Source organism: Thamnophis elegans, chromosome 12, assembly GCF_009769535.1.
Source record: "Thamnophis elegans isolate rThaEle1 chromosome 12, rThaEle1.pri, whole genome shotgun sequence".
Lineage (NCBI taxonomy): Eukaryota > Metazoa > Chordata > Lepidosauria > Squamata > Colubridae > Thamnophis > Thamnophis elegans.
Genome location: NC_045552.1, coordinates 15678403 through 15696459, shown reverse-complemented (window position 1 = coordinate 15696459; position 18057 = coordinate 15678403). Strand labels below are relative to the sequence as shown.

The following is an 18057-nucleotide window of genomic DNA, read 5'->3' as shown; positions in this document are numbered from 1 at the left end:
ATTATGCCAAGGTGACAACCACAATTACTGAGTGCTTTGAATAAGAAAATGACACTAACAAGCTGGGAAGGCCACAATGCTTCTCCTACTAAGGAAATCCAGCTATGGATAGTGTGAAACATTATTCTTATATTCCTATCTTCCCTTTTCTCAGAGTAATGCTTGGCGTAGAAGGGATATTAGCTCTCATTTAATCCACAGAAGCTACAGAATTGAGAAATAATGAGCAGACTAGAAATAATTTGGAACTTCACAAAGGGGATTGGAGATGTATCTTCTCAAGATCCACTCCACCTCTTTAACCCAGTGTTTCTCAACCTTGGCAACTTAAAAGATGTATTTAATTCAATTCCCAGAATTTCCCAGCCATCACAATAGGGAAGTTGCCAGGGTTGAGAACCACTGCTTTAACCAACATCGACACATAGACTTATGTTCTATCTCTCTTGTTGTTAAAGCTGCCCATCTTCCTGGGTCCTTTCATCGTTTTGCCTCTGGGATTAGCCACTGACCTGCACCCAGTTTTTGGCCCTGATCAGGAGCTATTATCGGTGGAGACATTTCCATGTGATACAGGAGATATTTTCATGCAGGGCTGCTGATGTACACTTGCTTGTTTATGGGATTTAATGGAAGCTGTAGAATGCCACATTCATAGTCCAGCTTCTAGTGCATTCTTTGGATTTTTTGTTTTAATTGAGAAAAGATGATTTAAGAAAGGAAGATGGAATAACCACTGAATGGATTTAAATTAGTACATTTAATCTGTTTTCCTTCAGCCAGGTGTATTAAGATGGAACTCCCACCACTTCTAATGGGCAGCCATGTCACTGATACATATGTGCGTGGGCTGCACCCATACCCTGAAATGGACTGTTTATTTTAAATGCACCTGCAAAACCAACGTAAGGTGAAATTATGGGTACTTAAAAGTTACTGTTGTGACAACAAATACCATACTTCAGAATCAGTTTCTCCTAATCCTGATACCAACAACTTGTAATTCCATTTGTCTTTTAAAAGCCGCACTGTCCAATGTAATCTGCATAGATCTGGAACGTAGGAATTGGAAATAACATCAGTTTCACTGTCTTTAGTGTCTATATTCTTTGTTACTGAAAGCTAAATTCATTACCAATAAGAAGCATGGAAAAAACTCCCTCCTCTTTATGCCTGGTCGAATATTTTATAGTTGTCATTTGGTATTCCAGGAAACAACAACAGGTTCTCCCCTCCCCCCCAAATCAAATTCTTAGCCCTTAAAAGTTGAAATCTATTTACATCATTATTGCATCCCTGTGGGATTAAACATGTTTTAACTTGTTAAGTCTGCAAAATACCTAAACTGGAGTAAATGAGTTGCTTACCAGTCAGATTAGAAAGCGATATACTGTATGGTACTGAGTTCGTTAGATAATGCTTATGTCTTGTCATATTTCAAGCTGACACTTCACTGGAGAATCAGACACAGCAAATTTTGAAGCAGTATAAGAATATGTTAAACAAGTATATCAAGGACAATATATTGTATTGGCTAACCTTTTTGTCTCACGCACACCCATAATGCAATGCATGTGTGACCTCCCCATGCGCCCTGATCTGTGCATGCGCACAAAACCCCTTGTGCTCCCCCACCCACACGCATGCAGCACGACCCCCCAGGTTCTCTCCACATATGCATGTGTGACTCCTGCATGCATCCCACCTCCTGCGCATAGACTGAAAAACCAGCTGGCTGGCGGGAGACCTGTGTGCATGCGCAGTGGAGCTCAGCTGGGACAAGGGCTCGTTTGCCCGCAGAGGAGGGCTCTGTGTGCCACCTGTAGTACGTGTGCCATACGTTCCCCATCATGGACTTAAACCATAATAGCTTAGTCAACAAATTATGGCTTCACAGCTCACAGTGTAGCACAATGTGTAGATTCTTTTGCAAAATTGTCAACACAAAAACGGTTGTCCCGATGGCAACGTGGCTCTCATCTTCAGCTAGCAAGAGCATTTATTTCTCTTTTCCTGAGCAGGTACCTCTGATTGAACTGGCGCTGGCAGTTTGGTTTTCACTCCATCCCACTGTGAACCAGGTTTCATCACCCCACTTTTCAAGGCCTCGTAGATGCCCAGAGTTAACATTTGGAAAACTGCTTCCACATTGCGGCTGCTTTTCGCTGAAGTCTCGATATATTTTGCTTCGAAGGAAAGAGCCAGTTTCTCAGCCTCCTTTTGTCCCACTTTCCGTTCAGCCTCCAGGTCGCTCTTGTTCCCCACCAGCACGAAAACTGGGCGGTGAGGTTTGACTGTGTCCACCACTTCCTGGTGCCAGCTCCTGATGTTCTCAAATGATGCCCGGTTGGTTAGGTCAAACATCAGGACTCCCCCAGCTGCGTTACGATAGTAGGAACGTGTCACTGACCTACATCACAAAAAGATTTTGAGCATGGAAACGTTGCAAGAAGCCAGAAAAATAGAAATAAATAGGAGTGTAGAGTAGAACAGAATAGAACAGAACAACAGAACAGAATACATGGAATGGAATGGAATAGAATAGAATCAGAAAGGAACAGAACAGAACAGAATACAATAGAATTAGAACAGAATTCTTTATTGGCCAAGTGTGGTAAGACAACACAAGGAATTGGAACAGGTTTCCAAGCTATATTTGAGTTCAGCAAGAAACCAAGGACAAATCTATCTTTTTCACCCGAATGGAGTCAGGCACTTCCATTTCTATCTTTCCTAAGGAAAGTAATTGCTTCCCAGGCAATGGAGATTGCTTTATTTGGCAAAAACATTAATTTTCTAATTTTATTTCCAGTTTAATGCTTGTTGTTTTCTAAACATTAGTTTTGTATTTACAATATGCACCTTACTGTTTACAGTTACAATACCTGGAGAAACTTTCTGGGGACGTTAATTGGGGCATCTATTTTTATGAAATTCCAATAACTTTTAATTTATACATTTGCATAAATACATTAGAATGAGAACAAGTCTTGTTTTCATACCCTATTTTCTATCACCTGGATCAGGGATTCCAGATTCTTTTTAAACAAAACTCACAACTTCCAGAACCCCCAAAAGATTAGAAACCCCCTGAACGAAAGCATTCAGTCAAATTAGCCAACTTAAACTAAGCTTTATGAGCCACGGGGGTACAGTGGTTATGAGTGCAGCACTGCAGGCTGCTTCAGCTGACTGCAGTTTTGCAGTTCGGCTGTTCAAATCTCACCAGCTCAAGGTTGACTCAGGCTTCCATCCTTCCGAGGTGGGTAAAATGAGGACCCAGATTGTTGGGGGCAAGAGGCTGACTCTGTAAACCGCTTAGAGAGGGCTGTAAAAGGACTGTGAAACGGTATATAAGTCTAAGTGCTATTGTACAGTATTGATGCTTTTTATTATGGAAGTTAATTTTTTATGGTTGTTTTTATTGTATGCCTCCTAGGGTCACATTTCTGAGATGGGTAAACGTGAGGAATAAGCAAACAAAGGAACAGATGGGATGCATGAGGAAAAGAAATAAAGAGCAATGCTATGATAAGGATCTTATTAACTGCAACAATCTGGTGATTAGATATTCCCAGGCCAGGAAAAGAAAGAATAAAGCTATTTAGTCTCAGAGGAGCTAAGAGAGTCCGGCTTTTTCTTCTTCTTTCCCTTATGAGTAATTCTCTTTTTACAACCATTTATTTAGTGACCATTCGATGTTACAACAGCACTGCAAAAAGTGACTTAATAGCAATAGCAGTTAGACTTATATACCGCTTCATAGGGCTCTCAGCCCTCTCTAAGCGGTTTACAGAGTCAGCATATCGCCCCCACAGTCTGGGTCCTCATTTCACCCACCCCGGAAGGATGGAAGGCTGAGTCAACCTTGAGCTGGTGAGATTTGAACCGCTGAACTGCAGATAGCAGTCAGCTGAAGTGGCCTGCAGTACTGCAATAGCAATAGCAGTTAGACTTATATACCGCTTCATAGGACTTTCAGCCCTCTCTAAGTGGTTTACAGAGTCAGCATATCGCCCCCACAGTCTGGGTCCTCATTTCACCCACCCCGGAAGGATGGAAGGCTGAGTCAACCTTGAGCCGGTGAGATTAGAACTTCTGAACTGCAGATAACAGTCAGCTGAAGTGGCCTGCAGTACTGCACCCTAACCACTGTGCCACCTCGGCTCTATAAGGCTGGTCTCTGCACTTACAACTGTTACATGATCAAAATTCCTGTACTTGGCAGTCGGCAAAGACTCCAGCACACACTGCTGGAATCACCTTACGGAAAACAAAAAGTAAAAATTGCATTGCAACTCACCACAAAAAAAAAAAAAATGAGTCGGAGTTGCAGTAATCCAAGAATCTCAGCACCCATGTGAGACCTGGAAATGGTATCCCTCCCTATAGATGACTCGTGGGGCCACAGAAAACACCACCACCCTTGTTACTTCGCCCTGGGTGCTTCAGATGGGTCCATCAGAAAGTCTGAAGGATACAGAGAATGGCACTCTTGGAGTCAGACTTCCACCACCACACCCAAAGGAATATAAAATATCAGAGCAATATCACACATTAATGGAGAAGTGGAAATAGAAGAAGAAAAAGGCGGACTTTCTTAGCTCCTCTGAGACTAAATAGCTTTATTCTTTCTTTTCCCTGGCCTGGGAATATCTAATCACCAGATTGTTGCAGTTAATAAGATCCTTATCATAGCACTGAGATTCGAACTGCCAAACTGCAGCTAGCAGTCAGCTGAAGTAGCCTGCAGTGCTGCACTCGTTAACCACTGGGTCACCTCGGCTCTACAGCTAGTCTTCAACTTACAACTTACAACTACTTGTTTAGCGACCATATGAAGTGACAACGGCACCAGAAAACCTTATGGCTGTTTTTCACAGGAGCATTGCAGCATCCCATAGTCACATGATCACAATTCAGACACTTGGCAACTGGGATGTATTCATGACAGTGTGCCGACTCCTAGGGTCGTGTGGTCCCCTTTTGCGACCTTCCGACAAGCAAAGTCAATGGGGAAGCCAGATTCATTTAACAACCATCTTACTCACTTAACAACTGCAGGGGTTCAATTAACAACTGCAGCAAGAAAGGCCGTAAAATGGGGCAAAACTCAAGTTGCTTAGCAACATATGTTTTGGGTTCAATTGTTGTTGTAAGTCAAGGACTGCCTGTACCTTACACTGACTGTCTTCATATTCCATGACAGGGTGTCAAACTCGATTTCAATGAGGGACACATCAGAGTTGTGTTTGACCTCGGAGGGCTGGGGGGGGGGGCATGGCCAGCTTGAAGTCACTCGTGTTGGGGGCACCTGTGGTGGCCAAGTGCTAAGGCAGGACTTCTCTGAGATCTTCACCTCATTCTCATTATAATCCTCCTTCCTTCCTTCCTTCCTTCCTTCCTTCCTTCCTTCCTTCCTTCCTTCCTTCCTTCCTTCCTTCCTTCCTGCCTGCCTGCCTGCCTGCCTGCCTGCCTGCCTGCCTTCCTTCTCTTCTTCCTTCCCCTCTTTCTTTATTTTTCCTTTCTTGCTCCCTCCCCATCTTTCCTTCTTTTTCTTTGTCTTTCCTCTTTCCCTTTCTCCTTTCCTGTCCCTTCTTGCATGCTCAAATGCAAATGGGGAAACATTCCTCCTCTTGATTCTCTATGAGAGTCTAACTAAAAACAATGCCAGGAATCTAAACTTTTTACTCCTCCAAACAAATCAGGAAGCAAAGCTTTAAACCTCCCTTCGTTTCCAGGCTCCGTCAACTCATCTCATTAACATCTTCCAAGCCTTGCAAAAGATCCATCACTCCTGATCTTGTTGTATTTGTATTTATTAGCTTGTCAAATGTGTACAAGGTAGCAGGTATAAATATAAACATGGATATAAATGAAAGAAATGAATACAAATAGATGGGGACAGTAGGACAGTGAGTCTCCCCTAACTCACCTGAACCGTTCTTGGCCCGCAGTATCCCAAAACTGCAGCTTGACACGCAGGTTGGGCTCCATCTCCAGAAAGTGGACATAAAAGTCCACCCCCACCGTTTGGTTCATGGACTCCGTAAAGACCCCGTCGGCATAGCGCTTCAGAAGACACGATTTCCCCACCGTGGAATCGCCCAGCATGATGATCCGGAACTGATAGTCCCACGGAGAATCCACAGCCATGGGGAGGCTGGAAGAGAGAGTGAGAGAAGCTCCTGGAAGCTGCTATCTCTCGTGTCCCTGTGTGGGTCAGTGGGCGTGCAATTTGTGCAGGCACTGGTGGAGCGGAGCAAAAAGACTCATGCCAACTCAAAATAAACAGGGACACACTCCGATCCGGTGTTCAACTTGGAATGGCAAGCAGTGGGAAAAGCTGAGTTTTAACCCAGGTAGGAAACTGGTTGAGACTTGTTTTGAGTTTAGCACAGGTAGTTGCTCTCCCTTCGACTCGCCTGAGGCTGTGTGTGGCTCTCTTATTCCATGTTTGGGCAGGCAGGCAGGCTGCTCCTAAGGGAGGGTCAGGATGTGCACGCTCTCCTTTTCCTGCTCCTCCCTGAAAAAGGGGCCGGTGCTTCTCCAAGGCCAAGCCAGGCTACGAGAGAACACATTTCACCTACATTCCAGCCTTCAACCAGGTTTCTCTTCCTTGGGGGAGGAATGAGCATCAAAGTTGCCTTCTAAGGCAGGAGAGGAAACAAAACGCCTCCACAAACTAAGAGGACAATGTTGTGCAAATGCAGCCAAAGTGTGTACACACCCAACCCCATGTAGTTGAACAATAATTTGCACAATAACATGCTAGGCCAGGGGTGTCAAACGCGATTTCATTGAGTGCCGCATCAGGCTTGTGTTTGACCTCGGGGGGTGGGGGTGGCCAGCTTGACGTCATTCGTGTCGGGGGCGCCTGTGGTAGCCCAAGGGATCTGCCAGAGAAAATGGGCTCCCAAGCTCCGTTTTCGGCTGCCACGGCTTCCTGCAACCCTCTGCCAGTGAAAACAGAGCTCGAGGCGGCCGTGGAGGGTTGCAGGAGGCCATCAGAGCCAAAAACTGAGCTCGGGAGCCCAGTTTCACTGGCAGAAGCACCGTGGGCCACTCCATCACTGTATCCAGGGCAGCCCCGTGGGCCAGATCTAAGTACCCCACGGGCTGGTTCTGGCCCCCGGGCCTTGTGTTTGACACCCCTGTGCTGGGCTAACATGCGGTTGCCTAATCAATAGGCAATTCTGTCTATGTGTTGATGCACATGTATCAGAGGTGGTATTCAGCACACACGCATGCTCCAGTTCTAGCACTCTGTGTTGAAAAGGTTAAGCATCACTGAGCTAGGAGGTAGGCATGGTGCCCAGCTAGAAAAGGATACCTAACCAATGTTGGCAAAGAAAGAAAGAAAGAAAGAAAGAAAGAAAGAAAGAAAGAAAGAAAGAAAGAAAGAAAGAAAGAAAGAGGGAGGGAGGAAGGGAGAGAGAGAGAAAAGAAAGGAAGAAAGAAAGAAAGAAAGAAAGAAAGAAAGAGCTGGTTCATAATGCTTTGATAGGCCACTAGGAAATCCATCTTCTATGGGCTAAACTGGGAAGGACAAGCAAACCACTCCAAGAAAATGCACTTCCAAATCACATGGGAGCTGTAGGGAGGTGTCCCCAACAGATCACAGGTGGATTTTCAATTCAGGAAGTGATTTTTATTTTACTGTTAAAGTTAGGGCTATTGTTTACCTATCAAACCCAGAGAAAGCATCACTTTTCCTTCAGCAATAGGTAGAACAATGTTTTAAATCCGTTTCCTTCATTTCAAGCATGATACACCAACACGATTAAAAGTTAGAATAAGAGATAGAAACAAGAGAAAAGGAGAATATTAGTGTATACATTTTTATATAATAAGAGAAAATATGGAATAATGACAGATTTTTAGATAAATATGTATTACTATTAGAAATATATGTTGGTTGAAAGCAATAACTATGACTAATGCTATTTGTTTTATTAGTATTAGAATGTATGACACCCAGGTGCCACACTTTTCACGCACTGATATATTTGTAAAAGAATAAAAAAATAAAAAGCTTTTTAAAAAAAGAATGACATACAAAGAGATCATTTATTGTGCTTTGAGCACTACCCAGCATGGAAAAGTTGGCCAGTGAAGACAATAAACAAAGCCATTCATATTGTTGTTGTTGTTGTTTTAAAAAGGAAGGAAGTAAATATTTTTTCATTAAATATTTTCAGGATTCTTTTTAAATTTAAGTTTAAATTAAGGAGGTGACATGGTAGAAATGAAGACTGTTTCAAAATGTTTGATAAACACAAGATTCTCTCCATGTCATCTTCCAGTTTTATACACCAAGGTCTGTGCTGAATAATGGAAACAACCTGTTTCTTCTTCCTCTTCTTCCTCTTCTTCCTCCTCCTCCTCCTCCTCCTCCTCCTCCTCTTCTTCTTCTTCTTCTTCTTCTTCTTCTTCTTCTTCTTCTTCTTCTTCTTCTTCATTTAATGATCCCATAATCCCTTGCAGGATGGAGTCAAGGCAACTGAATGAAGCTAATGGAAAGAACCTGTTTCTAACCCGCAAAATCTAGAAGAAGGCTCCACAATGGTGCTGGGATTGATGTGGGTCCACATCCTGACTCAGCAGAAATTGCTTAAGCCATCTTAAGCCCTTTTTAGCCACCTGAGCGCCACTGTCAGAACTGCCATCGTACACGTGAGCTTCGCATTCACCAGCTGCCTGTCTGCCATGAACGATGGGGAGGAGGGAGCTGGATGGGAGGAGGGGAAGAACTAACTACTCAGCCTACCTTCCGGAGACAACATCTCAAGGTCAAACCCTGGGAATGGGATGGAATGGAACGGCTCATCAATGTTGAAGAGACCGCTCCCAAAACAATTCATTCAAGGGAGGAAGGGAACTGAACGGGGAACATTAATCGAGGAGTTTTGGTGTGTGAATTTCAGTTCAGGCTTTACTACACTATAAACAGAGGTGGGTTCCTACCAGTTCGCACCTATTCAGTAGAACCGGTTCGTCAAATCCACCGAACCGGTTAGAAGAGGTTCCACCAGTGGACCCAGAAAGCAAGCTACACCTACAGAAGAGGTTCCAACATTTTTTGAAACCCACTACTGACTATAAACCACTTGGCTTTGAATAAAAGTATATCTTTCACTGCAAATGGAGTTGAGGGTCTTTCTTAACTATAAGATTAAGCCGGGGCAGGTCCGACAACTACATCTGGCTGGCTGGCAATCCTTCCATCTTATCCCTTCCATCTCCCATCAGCCAAGCTAGCGGCTGGATGAGTGAGGACATAGAAAACCTGTGCAGGTTGGGACTATGAACTGCAATTAACAGGATAGCGATGTGAAAGTGGGCTGAGCGAGGATCTCTTTTGGGGATCCAATCTGGGTCGGTCACCAGGACCAGAGGCTTAATCTTCAAAGGTTTCAAACTCATGCTGGAGCCCATCCTCCGGGAAGAGAGACATTCCCTGAGGATGGGCTCCAGCAAGAGTCTGAAAGATTGAAAGAGGAACACTCCAGTGACCGATCCAGATTGGATCTTGCAACATTATCCTGGGACACATATATTTGCCTTCATTTATGACATAGCAATAGCAGTTAGACTTATATACTGCTTCATAGAGCTTTCAGCCCTCTCTAAGCGGTTTACAGAGTCAGCATATCGCTCCCACAGTCTGGGTCCTCATTTCACCCACCTCGGAAGGCTGAGTCAACCTTGAGCCGGTGAGATTAGAACTGCTGAACTGCAGATAACAGTCAGCTGAAGTGGCCTGCACCCTAACCACTGCGCCACCTCGGCTCCTCGACATCTTTTTAGTTTTGATGCTAAAAAATATTTTAAGTTGAGAATTTATTAAAAACAAAACAATGCCCATCTCTTTAATATCTAAATACAACAGAAAAAAAATATGTCACTGATTTACAGCAGGAAACGAGATCTGAGATGAGATTAGAACGAGGTCCGGAGGATGTAATAAAGTAGTTGGAGATCACAGGTTGTGAATGGTCTCACCTGGGTAAGGATTAACCCAATGGATTAAGTCTGTGTTTTGTCTAAGGAAGAACTCTATTTTAAGGAATCAGTGCCCTGTAACATCCAGTTCTAACTGAATTAACACTGGCATGCTTCTTTGGAGGGCTTCTTCCTTTGCAGACTGCTTGCTCTCCTCTTATGAACGATTTTCACGCCATCCCAGCCTTCCTGCAGCTCAAACTCTTTGTTTCTCAAAGCCTCATAGATAGCATTGGTGATGGTCTCGAAAGCCAGGTCTATGTTGGTGTCAGTCTTGGCAGATGTTTCTATAAAAGATGTGCCTAGAGAAGTAGCCAAGCCCTCTGCTTCCTCCAGGGTGACCCTGTTCATGGACTCGAGATCACACTTGTGGCCGACTAGGAGGAAAATCACTTTGTCCATCACGTTGGTCACTTCGTTGTACCAGTCAAAGATGCTCTCAAAGGACCTTCGGTTGGTCATATCAAAGATCAGCAGCACACCAACCGCATTGCGGTAGAAAGATCTGGTGATGCACCTAAGAGTGGAAAAAATGCCAAATTGAAACATTAGCTTTTTTTCCAAGATATCAGCGTTATTTAGAACAAGGTTCTCCAACCATGGCAACTTTAAGACTTCGGAATTCTGGAAGTCCACAAGTCTTCAAGTTGCCACGTTTGGAGACTTCTGAACTAGAGGACAGAATTATTCCAGCAGACATTAATCTTCATTAATACAAATTTTATATATATAACAAGATATTCATGATAAACTATTAATGTCTTTTTCTAGGTTTTTAATGTACAACTGTCAGGCCTGCAGTCATATTCCTTTGAGGATCTTTGGCCTGCCACACACTCTCTCTTTCTTTACTATGCTGTTTCATTAGTGGGGAATTGGGAGGGGGCATAGTAAGGAGTAGAATTGTAGAATGTGTTGTTGTCAAAATAAAACATTCCTTTCTAGAAGCCCAAGGTCATTGTCTCCACACCTCTGCACCTGACCGGAACTAGATGGGTGGAAATGCCAGCATGGCAGTGGAAGATTGGACCATGTGATGGACTTGGGGGTGTGGGAGCAAGATCATGAATTTTCAGCTGGGTGAGAAACCCTGGAAGCTTTCAGATTCGGGTTTCCACAGATTGTACCAACATGTCTCTCTTATTAAATTGGAGCGTTGATGAAAGCTCTTCCTTGGACCCTGATTTAATTCTGGATGATATTTGGAATGCTGACAACAACTTTGCTTGGCAAGTAAATATCCTAAAGCCGCGATGGCAAACCTATGGCATGCCAGTGGCCTCTCTGATGGCATGTGAGCCGTCGCCCCAGTTCAGCTCCGCTGCGCGTGTGTATGTGCTGGCCGGCCAGCCTTTGGGTCTGTGCCATGCCTTCACATGGCATATGCGGGGGAGCCATGCATGCACACATGAAGAGTGCGCACAGGGTCACCTGCGCATGCAGGGGGATCATGCATTCATGCGCAGGGGGTGCATATGGGCAGTTTGTGCACTTTGGGTACTCGGTGCAGAAAAGGCTAGCTATCACTGTCCTAAAGTAACTCTTGTTGTTGAGTTTATAACTGTAGCCTGTCAAACTCATGCTTTTCTAATAGCTATGTAAACTAAGACTATTCTAAGACTTTTTATTATGTCTGTGATGCTATGGTTTTTAAGTTGTCTGGGTCTATGACCTATGATAAACACCCTACTACTACTGCAAGATATGAGAGCTATTTGTCCAAGCACTTGTCTGGAGACTAACTCTTACCATCCATCACATGCCCACTGACCTTGGTCTGGAGTGGTGTTTGCAAAGCAATTTATTTTTTAGATGTAAACAGAGGTGAAATCTATTGAGATGATCTACAGGAGAGTCCTGACTTATGACTGTAATTGAGCATGCAAATTCAGCTGTAAGCCATGATAGTCATAAAGCAGGTCCCCATGGGACCTTGTCTGATTTTACCAACTTTTTGGCGAAGGCTATGAAGCAAGCCATTGCTTGCTATGGAGCATTTTTGCTGGAAATCAGAAGCAAGCACCAGTTCTATGTAAGAATTATGGATTACAGAACTGATAGTGTTTTATAATGCTTAGAACTGCCTGATTCAGATATGTCCAATAAGCAGTACACAGAGAGGCCATTTGTAACAATACTGTCAGCGTTCCAAGTATCATGCAGAATTAAATCAGAGTCCAAGGCAAAACGATACTTTTTGTTCCAATTTAATAAGACAGACATCTTAGGCACATCTGTGTTAATCCCAATACTGGAAATGACATCAGAATCCCACCCAGTTAAAAGTTCATGATCTTGTCCCCCCACCCACAGTCCATCACATGGTCCAATCTTCTTCTTCCACGCTGGCGTCCATGCCCAGCTTCTTCCGGTCAGGTGTGAAAGTGTGGAGACAAAGGATGACCTTGACTTCTAGCAAAGAATGAAAAACAACACATTCCAAAATCGTACTCCTTCTAATCCCCCCTCCCATTGACTATACTTAAAGAAACAGCATAATTAAATAAGAGAAAGTGTGGCAGGCCAAAATTCTGAAAGGAATATAAATGCAGGCCTGACAAATACAATACAATACAATACAATACAATACAATACAATACAATAGCAGATTTGGAAGGGACCTTGGAGGTCTTCTAGTCCAACCCCCTGCCTAGACAGGAAACCATTTCAGACAAATGTCTCTCCAACATCTTCTTAAAGGACTTCCAGTATTGGGGCATTCACAACTTCTGGAGACAAGCTGTTCCACTGATTAATTGTTCTAACTGTCAGGAAATTTCTCTCAGTTCTAAGTTGCTTCTCTCCTTGATTAGTTTCCACCCATTGCTTCTTGTTCTGCCCTCAGGTGCTTTGGAGAGTAATTTGACTCCCTCTTCTTTGTGGCAATCCCTGAGATATCGGAAGACTGCTATCATGTCTCCCCTAGTCCTTCTTTTCATTAAACTAGACACACCCAGTTCCTGCAACTGTGATTCTAACTAACCCAGATTATATGACCAAAATTTCTGTCTGTGTGTTATAAAAAGAAAAGGAACAGAAACTGGACTGTATCTTGGTGTGGGGAGGCCACTGAACCTGAGACATTGGGCAAGCAAAGTGATTTGCTTCTGAACAATGTCCCTAGCCTGGATCCTGTACAGGTAGTCCTCAACTTATGACCACAACAGTGGGACCAAAATTTCCAAAGCTAAGCAAGACAGTTGTGAAGTGAGTTTTGCCCCATTTTACGACTTTTCTTGCCACCATTGTTAAGTGGATCACTGCAGTTGTTAAATTAGTAACACTTAACAGTTGTTAAGTGAATCCGGCTACCCCATTGATTTTGCTTGTTGAAAGGTCACAAAACGGGGATCACAATGACCCCCGGGACACTGCAACCGTCATAAATCCGAGTCAGTTGTCAAGAGTCTGAATTTTGATTAGGGTACGTATGGGATATGGGGATGCTGCAATATCCCTAAATCAGTGTTTCTCAACCTTGGCAACTTGAAGATGTCTGGACTTCAACTCCCAGAATGCTGGCTGGGGAATTCTGGGAGTTGAAGTCCGGACATCTTCAAGTTACCAAGGTTGAGAAACACTGCCCTAAATGTTAAAAATAGTCACTTTTTTCAGTGCTTTTTAACTTCGAGCAGTTACTAAAACAAATGACTGTAAATTGAGGATTACCGGTACCTGTAATCAGGAATATTCCTGCCCCTTCTCTAAAAATATACCAGAAGCAATGAGAAGCGTATGAAAACAAAACAAGTGTCTGCTTTTATCTCCCAAGGGGGAGTCCCACCAGTGTTTCACAACACAAACAGGAACTAAGATCTCCTAATGACCAACAACTAACTCATTATCAGATCAGTTTAAGCAGGTCATAGTCCATTATTCTGAGAATCTGATCACACAGGTTAAGTCTGGGAAGATTTACACGAAAATAAATTGGATGTCTTTAAGGTGCTCCAACATTATGTTAGTGAAGAAGGAGAAGGCAAAAGTTGGCTTGAAACTCCACATTAAGAAAACTAAGATCTTGGCATCCAGCCCTCTCAATTCCTGGCCAATAGATGGGGAAGAAATGGAGGCCGTGACAGATTTTATTTTCCTGGGCTCAAAGATCACCGCAGATGCGGACTATAGCTAAGGAATTAAAAGACACTCCTGGGGAGGAAAGCGATGGCAAATAAGACAGCAGAGTAAAAAGCAGAAACATCACCTTGCCAACAAATGGGCCTATAGTCAAGGCTACGGTTTTCCCAGTTGCAATGGATGGCTGTGAAAGTTGGACCAAAAGGAAGGCTGAGCGCCAAAGAATGGAGGCCTTTCAACTATGGTGCTGGAGAAGACTCCTGCAAGTCCCTTGGACTGCAAGGCCATCCAACCGGTCAGTCCTACAGGAGATCAACCCTGACTGCTCTTTAGAAGGCCAGATCCTGAAGAGGAAACTCAAATGCTTTGGCCACCTAATGAGAAGGAAGGACTCATTGGAGAAGAGCCTCATGCTGGGAAAGACTGAGGGCAAAAGAAGAAGGGGACGACAGAGAATGAGGTGACTAGATGGGGGTCACTGAAGCAGTTGCCGTGAGCTTAAATGGACTCCAGAGGATGGTGGAGGACAGGAAGGGCTGGAGGAACATTGTCCATGGGGTTGCGATGGGTCAGACACGACTTCGCAACTAACAGCAACAACAAACATTGTGTTCTTCTACCAGTATCTTCTGAGTAGCCTTGAAAACTCAGCTTCAATTATACCCTACCCCCTCCCAGACTGCCTTTCTTTCAGCTGCTTGCCCCACATCTCTTCAGATAATAGTTATCAGATGTGATCTGGAGGAGGATGGGGATAGCTCTCAAGGCCAAGTCATTCCAAGGGCATTAATTTACAACCAAAGTAGATGTTTGAGGCAATCTTCCTGGGACCCTCCTTAAGAAAAGCAGACCTTCCAAGCCCAAGGAAGGTGGCTGGATTATCACATTTCGAAGAAAAGGGAAGTTATCTAGATCTCCACCTAAATGCTAGGGGCATCTCTTAGAGAGTGACAATTCCTAAGCTCTGTGGTCAATATTTTTCACTGTTTACAGAAGGAAAATCTATAAATCAGATGTTTGCAGCTTATTTGCTGCGCAAGTATTTTGTGCCTTCTGAGGTTGATAGCTGAGAAACTCTGGTTTCTGAAGGAAAATGCATAAGGTTGTTCATAATTTGTCATCAGTTTCCCAGGCCTTCTCTCTTACAGCTCTACTGATGTTGCTTGTCAGGTGAAGTTGTGGTCCTCAGCAGGACATCCAACTTGTTTTTTTTTATTTATTATTTGGTAGGTTTATATATCGCTGGAGAAGACTCCTGCGAGTCCTTTGGACTACAAGGCGAATGAACAAGTCAGTCCTGGAGGAGATCAACCCTGACTGCTCTTTAGAAGGCCAGATCCTGAAGAGGAAACTCAAATACTTTGGCCACCTAATGAGAAGGAAGGACTCACTGGGGAAGAGCCTAATGTTGGGAACGATTGAGGGTAAAAGAAGAAGGGGACGACAGAGAATGAGGAGGCTGAATGGAGTCACTGAAGCAGTCAGCATGAGCTCAAATGGACTCCGGGGGATGGGAGAGGACAGGAAGGTCTGGAGGAACGTTGTCCATGGGGCTGCGATGGCTCAGACACGACTTCACAACTAACAACAAGGTTTATATCCATTTTCCTCCAGGAGCTCATAACAATCCTTTCCCATTTTCCCAACCATTTTCCATTAGGTCAGAGTTGAGAGACTAACTAGACTAAGTTCCCTGAAGACCTTCCATGGGTGGAGGAGGGGCTAGAACCTATGTTTCCTTGCTCATAATGCAACATCTTCATAACAACATCATACTGGTTCCCACTTCTGGAGCAACATAAAAATTCAACAGCATGGTGGTAATGGCTGACCATTTTAGGGCTGTGGAGGTGCCAAGATACACCATCAGTTTCCCACCATTTATTCTGCTCCAGTTCTGCATGGGGTTCCCCTTACAGCTGGCCCAGTGTTTTGACCTTTAAATATCCCTGCTCTGAAACATTTTTGTCCTGCCCGAGGCTAAAACCTCTCAATCTCGAATCATTTTAGCACCCTTCTGGATTCTCCTTACCTGAACCTCTCCTGGCCGGCAGTGTCCCAGAGCTGAAGCTTCACCCTGATTCCTGGAGGCAGCTCCATCATCTTGCTGTAGAACTCCACGCCTACGGTGGGACACGGGGTTGGGATGAAGCATCTCTCTGTGTATCGCCGCAGCAGAGAGGTTTTGCCCACAGTGGAATCACCCAGCAGGAGGATCCGAAACTGGTAGTGCCAGTTGCCACTGGGTGGGTGGGCTGGCAGCATCAGTCCCAATTTCGCCTTAGTAGATACTTCCATTGTGAAAAGGTTGAAAACGGGAGCAGGAGAGCAGCCTTGGCATGGAACCTTTAGAAGAAGCTGATTGTCCCTCCTCTGTTGATCCTAACCGAAAGTTCTGCTACTGGCAGAAGAACTCTACAGGATGAAGATAGAGCCGTTTCCACCCTGGAGGCTCCCTCCCCACTACTATCTCCTCTGGAGCAAGGAAAAGCCAACCCACCTCTTAGGAGGAAGATGATTCCTCTCGCCCCTCCTCCCCTCAGCTCCACCCATCACATTCCCTTCTAGCTTGGCTTCTCCAAACAAGAAAAGCAAAAAAAAAAAAAAAGGTGATCTGATTGCTGGTTTTGAGGGATCAGTTAGGCAGAAGCATGGATTGCCTCAGACATTATGTGCTTTTAGATTCCTCCCCTCCCCTTTTTTGATGTCCCGTTTTAATCAGAGTCACCTCTGTGAGCTGGGTGGAGACAATCATTGAATATATAAATACATGAATCTATTATTTTGGATACCTGCTGTGCACAAAGAACTGTGCCTAGTAGGGTTCTCCTGAATATCATCTCCAAGCTCACTGAATTGCTGCAATTGTAGAACAACGCAGAATACTTTGAATCTATGTTGAAGCAATCCTGGAATCTACATTGCAGAATCTGGAATCCTTCAAAATCCCTCCGTTGATTCTCCAAGATCAACCTGGCTTTTCAAAGACCAGATTTAAAACCACAGTGGATTCCGCTTCTGTAGAAATGAAGTTCACCAAAGAGAGGGTGCAGATGCCACATCTAGTTCCGGTAGCAATTGAGCTTGTTAGCTGATTCAGAGGACTATGGCCCAAACTTATACCGATGTGGATTTATTTTTTTTAGGAGCACTCAAATTCTAAAAGAAAACAGGGGAGGAGGTAAAGGAAATCTACCAGTTTTCTTCCCCACCCCCTTCTTTGCAAATTGGCTGTATCACATCCCCACCCATAGCACTAGGGAACAATACTGTAAGCAGACCTCTTGCCCAGTTCCCCTTTCCTTTGCATGCCAGTCTCTTGAAAGTCAATCTTGTTTTGTTATCTATACATTCTTCCAGGCATTAACTGATAAAACTATTTAGATTTGTAGTAGTTTCTGCTGAAGAGCTTAAAGGAAGACCTTTCTGGAAGTTTCTTACAAAACAGCAAACCCCCATCCCCAAAAGCAGAGATAATCCCGGAAGCCATGGGAGGTCTTTGCTCTTCCCTATTCTCCTTAGCTGCCTCCAGCTCCTCTTATCTAATCTTTTCCCCCAGCCCTGAAGTCATGTGCCAGCAGCTCCAAAATATTTTGCATAAGGGCTAATTCTCCTTGCCATCTATTTTGCACACATAGGACAAAAGTCCTTGAGCAAGCCCCACCCCCTTATTGCTTTTTCTTTCCAACTTCATTTTATTTAGGTAGACTTTCCCTCCAACAAAATATGGATAAAACAATTCAATTGGAAAATTAGTTTGCACAGAACATCCAACACCTCCTTTGCATTCCATTATAGCAGCCATTATAGATAGCCACCTCTTCCGATGTCTGGAGAAGTTGCAACTTCATCAGCAAAGTGAGTGTATTTTTAACTTTTTATCCCGTTCTTTGCTTTTTGACTACTTCTAAGATTTTCCCATGGTTTCATGGCAGGGACTGCATTACTAATTTTGACTAATCGTGATGAGAAAGG

At 43.9% G+C, this 18057-nt stretch overlaps 2 protein-coding genes across 2 annotated transcripts; both read right to left on the bottom strand.

Moving 5' to 3' along the window:
- Nucleotides 1-1986: 1986 nt before the first annotated feature.
- On the bottom strand, nt 1987-6156 carry LOC116515836 (ras-related protein Rab-39B-like). The gene is made up of 2 exons (XM_032228093.1): nt 5936-6156; nt 1987-2410 (listed from the first exon to the last, which is right to left on the bottom strand). Exons 1-2 carry the CDS (start codon nt 6154-6156, stop codon nt 1987-1989), a joined length of 645 nt encoding a protein of 214 aa, XP_032083984.1.
- A 3703-nt stretch (nt 6157-9859) lies between these two features.
- On the bottom strand, nt 9860-17844 carry RAB42 (RAB42, member RAS oncogene family). Its single transcript, XM_032228092.1, has 2 exons — nt 16115-17844; nt 9860-10522 (listed from the first exon to the last, which is right to left on the bottom strand). Exons 1-2 carry the CDS (start codon nt 16378-16380, stop codon nt 10105-10107), a joined length of 684 nt encoding a protein of 227 aa, XP_032083983.1. The 5' UTR covers nt 16381-17844; the 3' UTR covers nt 9860-10104.
- Nucleotides 17845-18057: the final 213 nt, after the last annotated feature.